At 37.1% G+C, this 10,792-nt stretch overlaps 1 protein-coding gene across 3 annotated transcripts; it reads left to right on the forward strand.

The window, feature by feature from the left end:
• The first annotated feature begins 623 nt into the window (after positions 1–623).
• Positions 624–9,760, forward strand: lamp2 (lysosomal-associated membrane protein 2). Of its 3 annotated transcripts, none has more exons than XM_028959527.1 (6): positions 624–794; positions 2,313–2,707; positions 2,790–2,915; positions 3,048–3,099; positions 4,184–4,354; positions 7,457–7,960. In XM_028959527.1, the coding sequence occupies exons 1-6, from the start codon at positions 740–742 to the stop codon at positions 7,597–7,599; spliced, it is 942 nt and encodes a 313-aa protein (XP_028815360.1). In that variant the 5' UTR covers positions 624–739; the 3' UTR covers positions 7,600–7,960. The 3 variants fall into 3 exon arrangements, with proteins under 3 accessions (XP_028815360.1, XP_028815362.1, XP_028815361.1); XM_028959529.1 differs by lacking the exon at positions 7,457–7,960 and adding an exon at positions 4,513–6,779; XM_028959528.1 differs by having other exon boundaries at positions 625–794; positions 7,818–9,760.
• Positions 9,761–10,792: the final 1,032 nt, after the last annotated feature.

Genomic DNA, 10,792 nt, shown 5'->3' on the forward strand with positions numbered 1-10,792 from the left:
AGAACCACTCCAGTCAAATGTAGTCAATACCAACTGTAACATTTAACATATATATTTAGGATAAATCCATCGTGCATATAATGCCATAATGCAGCTACAGGAACTCTTTTTTAAAATATATTTTTCTTGGTCCATAAACTGATTGGATAATCTGAATTTATGCAAATTACTTTGTATCCAGATGAGCTGAGTTTCAGCCTTGTGACGCTAGCAATTGTTTTTTTTTTTTGCGTCAACATAAAAGTCTCTCAATTTATTTGATTTTTAAATACAATACATTTGATCATAATAATAATATCGTATGATAATTATGATCATTGTATTATCTATAAACACATACAATCACGGTTAAGGCAGACTTGTTATATAATAACAACGATGACAATAAGTGAACTTTATTGTCATCTAATTCATATACAGGAACACAGAGACGAAATCGCGAATCTTCTGGGATTCACACTGTGCAAAAATCCAAGTTAAAAGAACACAAAACACGACTAAGGACGTGCAACGACCCATATGACAGTGAAAGGATTGGCAGCGGTAGACATTAAGACTAGTGTTTAAGGCCGAACAGCAGTTCAGAAACGACATGGTGACTTTTATTTCGACACCGCAGACATGTGACTGATCGAGTGGCCAACTTCACAGACCCTCTCCTCTCTTCAGCTGCTGGCAGAGCTGCTTGTGCTGAAAGCGACCCTTTCTGCTGCAGTGTGCGTCGCCCGACTGAGAGATTATGGACAGGATGCTTTGCAGGGTTTATTTAACAGCGCTTCTTCTTCTGTGCTGTGGTAAGTACAGAAACACCTCTGTTTTTTCCCTTTTCCTGTTATTTTGGAGCAGCGATGTAAAACTCGCCCCGTCGTGCCTTGTCACTTCAGGCCTTGTAGATCTCTTTCTTATCGAGGCTAAAATAATCTGCCGTAACCAGTTGCATTTCGGTTGTTTTTATAATTTTACTTTAATATTATCTCCTCCACATCTAAAACAATGAAACAGCCCAACAAATGCGTTCACGTGTTATTGACAGTTTCCTAACTTGATGTTGTAAATTGCACTTGGTTTGCGTTCAGTTCCGCAGGTGGCGATGTTGGTTAATATGGGTTGATTTGTCAATGTTTAACCGTGTTTGTGAACATTTTCTGTTTCTCAAACAGGCCGTCAATCATTATTTATTCGCACAACGTCGGGCTCTACGGCGGTTCGATTATCATTTGTTTTTGCCGGAATGACTGCGGTGTTGTTTTTAAAGAGAACGGCTTTCATCACTGCTAAGTAAAACCGCAAATAATACCTGGACGCTAAATTAAGACTGTCGAGAAATGTTCGTGTTTATCGAAATTGCACCCGCTTGCGAGTTAAGCAGGCGACTGTCTAGGGGCTGCGTTGCCAGGTCACGATAATAGTTTCATTCACGACTCCATTTCTAAAATGAAAATCAAAATTGGAATACAGAAATAAATCGCTGTTCAGCTTGGTTAATGCTGTGCCCACGGGTCATGTCGGTTGCGTCCAACCAAGCGTATTTCCCCCCGCACATTTCAGTCCACAGCAGTCAGAATGAGCAGAAGACATCGGGATATGGCAACACCGCCTGCGCGTTTGCAGTCAGCGTGTCATGTGATCATGTGACTGTGAGATTTGAAGGACCGAGACGCGCAGGCCCTTCAGGTTACTTATTATCTTAAAGCTGATGTCCAGTTGCAAAACAGTCGTTGACGTGACGCGAATGACGATGTTTGCCGTTAATAATAAAGGTTATTATGAATATTATACATTTCACTGTGTAATCAACTAGTAAATGGCAAATCATGTCTCATCGTGCCTGTGACTTTTTGACCGACTATTTTAAAATTCCTTGTCATTGTTGTCAGTCCAAGAAGCCTTACATAAACAGCTTTGTTGAGCCAAGGCGGAAATTGTACATTTACATTTGTGTAATGTCCTAAAACAAGACCGCTGGTCACCTACATGTGGGCTAAAGTGCAATATCAGGTACCATAGAATTCCATTGGAATAGTGATTTCCAGCTACCATGTAGTTCTGTTCAACTCCATATATGTAATATTAGTTTAATATATCATAGCAAATAGAAAACAAGCAGGAGAGAACAAAACTAAAGTCTTTTGCTGCACTAATTTTGACTAAGTTTAATCTGAGATATTTGTGACGTGTTGCTTTATTATTATTATTTAAATCTTTTTAAGTCATTAAGTAATGTTAGGACTGCAAGACTGGCTTTTGGGCACCTTGTTCCAGGCTTAAATTCATGGACTCTCTTGCCTGTAATATGTCTCTGTGTTCTAAAGGAACTCTCTGTGCCACACAACTGAATGTTACATCAGCAGCCCCTGCTTCGCTCACCACCGGGGCAGCCAAAGACACCACCACCATTCAGACTTCAGCTAGTCCCAATACAACAACAGCTGCCGCCACCACTATCCCTCTGACCACTGCAAACGCCACAACACTGACTACTCACAATACAACAATCACCACCACCCAGGCCCATACAACACATGGTAACACCTCCAGCCATGCGCCAACCACTCACAGTACCACCCACGCCTCAACAACCTCCACCGTACCTACACCTCCACCGTTACCTCAGCCCAGCACCGGAGAGTACCGGGTCAACCAGACAGACAACTCTACCTGTCTGATGGCAAACATGGGACTGCAGATCAGTTATAAGCAGGGCGAAGTGAGTAAAACATTTCCTGTATCACTGATATGAAAATTCCCCAAGAGTCTGTGGGTGGTTAATGTATATATTCATTTGTTAGACATTTGAGAGCGTCAACCTTGAGCCTAATGGAACTACTGCGAGTGGGAATTGTGGGAAGAATAACAGCGAGTCCAGCCTCACCCTGCATTCGCCCATAATCTCCATTCTGTTTGTTTTCAAGAACGTAAGTCTTTCCCGAGTCGCCACTGACACTCCGTTTGTCTAATTTCCCCACGATTCCCCACGACTGTCATTACAGCTTTGCTTTGTTTTCTCTGTGTGCCTTTTGCCTGGTTTCTGTCTGTAATTTCTGCAGGTGTCAAGCAAATTTTGGCTGCACTCCTTCAATGCCACCGTAAAGAGGAGTGGTAAGACATCCAACAAGTAAACTAATGACTATGGTCATTTTAAATGACATTTACTGCTGGTTCTTGGTGTTTAAACTATTCATGTTTTTGTTTATTTATAAAAAAAAATAATCTGTAGTGTATCTTGACTATTAGATACTTGTATCTAATTAGATTCACAAACTCAATCAGCTCATGAAATAAACTTTGTTAAATGGGTCAAAAAATCTAAACAACATTATATATCACAAGACCTCATTGTGGATAAACTGATATGCATTATAAAGTTTATGTTGAACATATAAACATTTTTTAAAAGAATATTTAAAAAGCCAGGGACTGGAGACATTTTCTCTAGATAGCAATGATTTACACAGTAGCGTTTCAGTTGAATTGTTTTAAAATAAAATTTCAAAGCATGATTTTATCAAGCAGGGATTTGTTCTTTCTTCAGTTGCAAATATAATCATATCTTAGAGCGCTATTATTGCAGAAAATACAACATTGTGACTATATTGGTCAACATATTGATATTTTACCGTATTGCTGGATTCTCTGCAATTCCAACTTCACGTTACATAAAGTATAAGTTGTCCAAGTAATCAATTTGCATTCTTAAGGTTCTGTTTATGAGGAAGTGTAAGTGAAGGGGTCTCAAAGTACCTGCATTTGACTGCAGCTCTGCAGAAACAACAGTAGTTATTTTCTCATTTAATGTTTGAGTTAAAGGGGGTCATTTATGTTACACTTCACATACTAGTAGATAACAATAAGAACTAATAGTAATCATCTGGCAGATTATAGATGTGTTCCAAAATTGTGATGTGCCTAATTTTGTAAAATTATATTGCAAGAGATTCCAGCATACGATGTCTGATAATGTTAATTTAATCATCCACATAGTAATGTAGGTTATTAGAAGACTTGTGAAATCTTCTCATACCCATCATGAATATGCAGTAATGAAGTCTGACTGCCAAAGTGTACTAAATAAATGTAATTACACTTTGTACTAAATACTAAATATCTTCAACATTTAAGTGTTAAGTGAGAGAACCTGTCCCTGTGTCAGAAGTCTTCATTTTTGTGTGTGTTTATTTCACAGGGGTGGACTTCTCTGATGGCAACCTCAACCTTTCTCTCTGGAAGGCTTCTTTTGGTAGCTCTTACATGTGCAGGAAGGAGCAGAGCTACAATATCACAGACACACTCGTCCTCCACACATTTGACCTGCGGATACAGCCCTTTGCAGTGGTCAATGACCGCTTCAGCACAGGTACGCATACATCACACCATCCTACCAGAACATATCAGTCATACCTCTGTTTATTTTTTTGTGTGTGTCTATTTCAGCCATGCCTGACTTTCCTGTTTGTGATTTAAACATGCGTAAACCTTGATGATGTGCCTTATTCATTTTCTCTTTGTCTGCAGCCTATGAATGTGCAGTGGATGACACCAGCATCCTAATCCCAATCATTGTTGGGGCCTCTCTGGCCGGCTTGATTCTTATTGTAGTGATTGCATATGCGATTGGTCGAAGAAAGACATATGTTGGATATCAGACACTTTAAACTGATTCTCAATCTCACTCCCTGCAAAAATAATTAAACAAATAACTGTAGAAGGTCAGTAGGGGACTAGATAAACTTCACCCTGGAAAACGGCTTTTCATGGAGAAGGTTTTGATGTCTGTTGGCCACTGGTTCCCAGTTCCATTATTCTTGTCTAATTTGCTCACCAGTGCTGTAGTCCAATTCAAATTTAAAACTTGATTGTTTTCCAGAATCAGAAGTCTCCTTATGCACCTTCTGTTCTTCTTTTGATATTATTATTATTATTATTATTATTATTATTATTATTCAGAAACAAGCACAGAGTTTCTATAGCCTTTTATAATTGTTCAGGTGAGAGTCATATTTCATCTCATATTTCACTATTTAAATTATGTAAATACTATTAATCATCTTAGTGCAACGTTGAGTAACTTTAAAGAACCTGCGATTGTGATTGCTAAGTCATATGATCAAATGTTTATTAATGTGCTGACAGTTGTTGATTCAGTTGTTTAAATGGACTCAATATATTTAATTATCTTTATCCAACATAATATGTCTGTCAGTCAGTTCTTTCACGTCAATCCACTCCAACTGTATTTAGAGTTAATTAGAAGCCTAAGTTTGCCTGTTATTTTTTATGCTGTATTGTAGTTTGTTTGTGGTTTAACGTGTGCTTTATGTGCTAGAACGCACTATCCAAAAGTAAAGAAATAAAAAGCATTATGGGTAGGAATATTATTAAGGCTTTTCTTTCAAGGTCACTTTAAGGGAGACTCTGTGCTCGGTTCTTTAAACATTCCTTTAATTGATTTGTGTTTTTTTTTTTTTTTTTTTTTTTGGTCATTTCAGTAATTTAATTTTGATTTGAAAATTCTATTCCAAAGAAGACTGTTGTGATTTAATGTGGATGTTATCTTCAGTCCCTTTATGATTGCCGTGCATTCACAGGGTTGCACAGGGTGTTCTTAAATAACTACACTGTAGAGCAACAAATAAAAGAAACCTTTTAATTGCTGAAATTCTTAACAAATTTCTATTGTTTAGGCATTTTTTAAAAAGGGACACAATTTGTAAATTATAGAAAATATGTACCTAAAGCCAATCAGCTGTATCTGAAGTAATCCTACTCTTGCACAGTTTTTGCATTAAACGCACCAGAAGATGCACTCATTTTTTAAATGTGCTGCTGTCTTCTTTCTATGATGTAGCTTCAGTTGCAGCTTTAGGTCTGAAGTGTTTGCAGCTGCAAGTGTGTGTGTGTGTGTGTGTGTGTGTCTACTCTATTTAATTAGAGTACTTGAAATTTTCGTTTTTAATATATGGAACTGGGGAGAGAAATATTTCCTGATTGGTTCTTGTGAAACAGACTAGAACTTCACAGTTCCACTAGTGTTCCACACTATCTTGTGGGTGCTCATTTCACTCTGTGGTTTTGTAGTCAGTTTAAAAGAAAATCATATTGATCAGAATTGGTTTCCATTTCAAACCCAGTTCAACCCTGAATGTTCTTGACTGGTCATTCATTATGTTTCATCAAAATCATATTTTTTTTTTTTACTGCTTTTTGATGCCCATTACTTTACATTTAGTTACTTTTCATTTTTATTGTCTATTTTCCTCCTCATCAAATGCTGTACTCTTTTTTTTCCCAGTGTAAGATGTATGTGTGTGGTTTAATTATTCAGCCTCATTTGATTGCTAAAAATTTAAGTGTGGATAGCCTCCTGTTGACACTGCTGATCATTGCTACCAAGTCTCCACACCCTCTGGCCATCTGAGAACACACAGGCTTTATTGCTGCTGATCAAATCTGTGCCTTTCCTCAATGAAGCTGCTTTTTGTTTCCCATCCAATCTTGCTTTCCCAGCAGTGCTGGGTCACTCTAGTTCACAATTGCTCTCCTCCCCAGCTTACACCATGGCCGTTTTAAAGGGAAACCTCTCCACAACCTGTTTAAGCTCTATAGAATTTCAACTTTGTATCTTTTTTTAAACTACATTAGAGCCATTAGTTTTGCTAACTGGTTAAATCCTTGTTGTTTTATCAATACAGATTTTTTTGTTTGGTATCCTGAAATATCATAATTAGCATGGGCTGTGGAAAAGGAAATCAATAAAAAAAATTTTTTTTTGTGTGTATTTACACTGTGTAATGGTTTCTTATTAATATTACTTGTGTGATTCTATAGAATTGCCTGTTCCGCACTGACCAGAACAACCCAAAAGCCAGTTCAGCAAGAAAGTCCAGCTGGTGGTAGACAGGCTGGGTGATATGTCAATTCAATTATTGCATCATTATCAATTGATTAGCATACCATATTAATTGATTGTTATGGTGCAATTTTAATGCATAGTTATTTTTTTATTTGTCTGTGTGACTGTCACCTGTGGTATTCAACTTGGTACCAGCCACAACTATTTGGAAATTGGCATATGTCCATATCATGGTATTTTTGTGCATATCACCCTGGTTAATACTTTAATTAACCAAATGAAAGGAGATGCACTAGGTTAATTAATATTTTTCCATATTTGGCATATGGTCAAATTTAAAAGTAGAATTCGCAATACAGAAATGTACAACTTCAGTCAGAATTTAGTTGAGGCTGAAGGGTCAAGGGTTTATCTTTTAAATGAAAACATGTATCATTACTTACACCTACAATTTTAGACTTAAGATTTCCACCAAAAGGCTTTTTGTCTCTGGTCAGTGTGGAAAAGAGAGGTTTTCATCCAACAGATGTCTGAACTCCTCATGATTAAAAATGAGACAACCTCCTTCCTTTCCTTCACATGTCTTCTTTTTTTATTCTCATCTAGCTGAGGATTGCCAAGATGATGCGGATAACTACATTGTACCGATAGCAGTGGGAGCGGCACTGGTTGTTCTTATTATTATAGTGCTGCTGGCCTATTTCATTGGAAGGAAGAGAAACCAAGCCAGTGGTTACGAGTCATTCTGATTTCACTCGTCACACACAAAACTCACAAAATTCCAATTATTTCCCTTTATTCACTGTGCACATCAATTAATGCAAAATATTTAATATAAACAGGTGTTGAACAGGACATTTTTCAGCTTGTAATGAATTTAAGTCTGATTATTAACACACTAAATTCCATCACCACAAGAATTACTCATGTCTCTCTCTCTGTCTCCCTCTGTCTCTTTCTATGGCAGCGGAAGAGTGCTTCCTGGACTCTGATTTGAGCTTCCTTGTGCCCATTGCTGTGGGCGTGGCACTCAGCTTCCTAATTATCCTTGTGCTAATCTCTTACCTGATTGGCCGGAGGAAGAGTCGGACCGGCTACCAGTCTGTATAATTTGGCATGGCTTTCATCTTTTCACTTCCTGCAAACCCCATCCCCTTACCCTGCGTCTCAGTCTTTCCTCTTTTTCCCTTCTCCCTGCATCACCACTTTGAAACTTAAAAAACAACCCACATCATTGATGCTTCTAAATGTGTTCCCACGCATATGGAGGTGTGTAAACGACCAAAACAAACTCTTAACCAGCATAATCTCATAGAACACTTACAAAAAGTCCAAATTAATGTTTGCAGCATGAGATGGATTCATATTTTTTTTAAGATAAAGGCCTAAACTGAATCCAAGACACCTCCATGTTAGCGCATGTTAATGCACCAACCACATAATTGCTCTTTCCCTCTTTGAAAACGTTTTGAAAGAATATGTGTTTTGCTGTACTAATTATTTACATTTATAAAATATAGTTTAATAAGTTTTTGTTTTTAGTGGCTTTCATTAGAACACTAGTTGGTGAAACACTAAAGTTTGTAAAACCCTGAATATGCTGAATGCAAATTCTTTGGATGTTCTGATGTTTGGCAATGTATCATTTATAATGTCAAAATGTCTTACACTTACCAAGTCCATTCTAACGTAATGAAAAGGAAGAGCAATGCTAGCCACAACATTTTACTTCTGAATGAAACTGTTGTAGAATGAATCAGCAAAAGTTAAGATTGATTTATTATAATAATTACTATTATTCAGTCTGTGTTCAGTTTGGGCAGATAATTGGTTTTTTTAATGAAAGTTTATGTTGCTATTAGTCATTAGGATATTTTATTCAGAAATATCCAATATTTAAGAATCCATTATCGGCCCAACCTTAGTCTGGATTTGTCATGTTTCAGCCGTCATGAAAAGGAACTGTATTGAACACATCATTCAAGACCCTAAATTAGAACCAATTTTTTTGAGTTCGACATTTTGGGGTTTATCTGGGACCAGACTTTGGTTTGAATGTGGTCTTCCATACAGCACTGGTGATGTCTTCAGAGTCCCCTCACATTCAACCAGTCCTGGGATCCTGCATGATGTTTCATATTTTAAACTAATGTCAGAATTTAGGTTTTTCTCTCCGGCCCACCAAATCATTTCTGTTTAATTATTGACCCCTTAACACTCCAGCTCCATAGACTGCTCTCTTTGGTGTTCAGGAACTACATGTTATTAATAAGGATTGCATAGACTCGCTGAAGAAATATTTAGGCGTTATGCAATTATTTTTCCTAGAAGTTGCATTTATGTGAACCTGTCAGGATTGTACAGAGTGATACTGTGCCTTTTTGTTGCACTTTCTTTTTCTTTCATTTATAATACCAGTTGACCAGTTCAAGAATGTTTTAGACATGTATCCTGTATGAAGCTGAAGAAATTAAAATGGATTTTTAAAAAAGGTTTTGTAAGGATGAACCCTTTCCTTTTATTTAAACCCACCTAAAATATTTTTTATTGAATATCAAGGGTATTCAACCAACCAACTTAGCCACAAATGACACTTACACTGGACATAAATAGTGTGCACACCCCTGTTGAAACCTTTCAAATCTCTTCTCACCTTGAATGGGACCTATAGCCTATACAATTCAATAAAAAAACAAAGCAAAATAGTTGCAAAATAGTGTGCACACCCTTAAACTAATACTTCGTCGAAGCAGTTTTTTTTATTTAATTACCTCATTGTTGAAAGGTATCACTCAGAAGGGTACAAAACATTTCCATATACCATGGAGCACAGTGAAGACAGACAGAAAAAACAAACAAAAAAAAAAAACAGAAAAATTATGGGACAACAGTGACAAAATCTGAACGTCCCTCCACAACTGATCAATAAACAAGAAGAAAACTGGTCGGGGAGGCTGCCAAGAGACCTAAAGCAATACTATATAAGAGCTACAGATATTTCTAGCAAGTATTGGTTGTATGTCATGTGACAATATGTAGCATTTTCTTATAAAGAAAAACATTCTGGTCCATCTAAAATGAGCAAAACGTACATCAACACTTTGGTCAAAAGAACACCATATCCACAGTGAAGTGTGGTGGTGGTAGTATCAGACTTTGGGGTTTGTTTTCTTTAGCTGGAATTGGGGCTTTAATCCGGGTGGAAGGAATTATGAACAGCCAAAAACCTTCAGGTGATGAGGAATTACACCTTTTAATATGACAATGACCACAAGTGTACATTCACGTCTACAAAAGAATGTCTTCACCAGAAAATAATTAAAGATTTGGAATGGCCCAGACCTAATTCCAATAGATAATCTGTGGGGTGACCTGATGAGGGCTGTTCACGAAAGTTGCCCCTACAATATGACCGGTTTTTAATACTTTTCCCAGGAAGAGTGCCATGCTGATAGATTCATACCCAAGAAGAATGAATGCTGTAATTAAATATTAGTTTAAGGGTGTGCACAATTATGTAACCAACTTATTGCATGCATTTTATTTAATTTTTTGTCTGTAGCAGATGTTTGTTGTTCTATCAATTGAAGTGTACAGGTTATAGGTCACATTAAAGGTTAGCAATGTTTTAACTTTTTTTTTTTTGCTATTCAACAGGGGGTGTACATATTTTATATCCACTGTATAGAAAGTTGCATTGAGGTGCTTTAATGATCCATACGTTATGACTGGCAATTCATTTTGGCATCTGTCTCAGTCAACAGAGGTACCCTTTGGCCTGAAATAAAGGTAATGTGCTACGAATGTTATCAGATATATGACAGTCACAAGTGCAGTAAAGAATTTGCAATAAGGGACAAAAAAAGACATGCACAGCATGTCTCATCTTAAGACCAGCTTCCTTCGGCAAACCAGACATGTTAGTCCAATAAACAGAGTTTA

Source organism: Denticeps clupeoides, chromosome 18 (genome assembly GCF_900700375.1).
Source record: "Denticeps clupeoides chromosome 18, fDenClu1.1, whole genome shotgun sequence".
NCBI classification, from domain to species: Eukaryota; Metazoa; Chordata; class Actinopteri; order Clupeiformes; family Denticipitidae; genus Denticeps; species Denticeps clupeoides.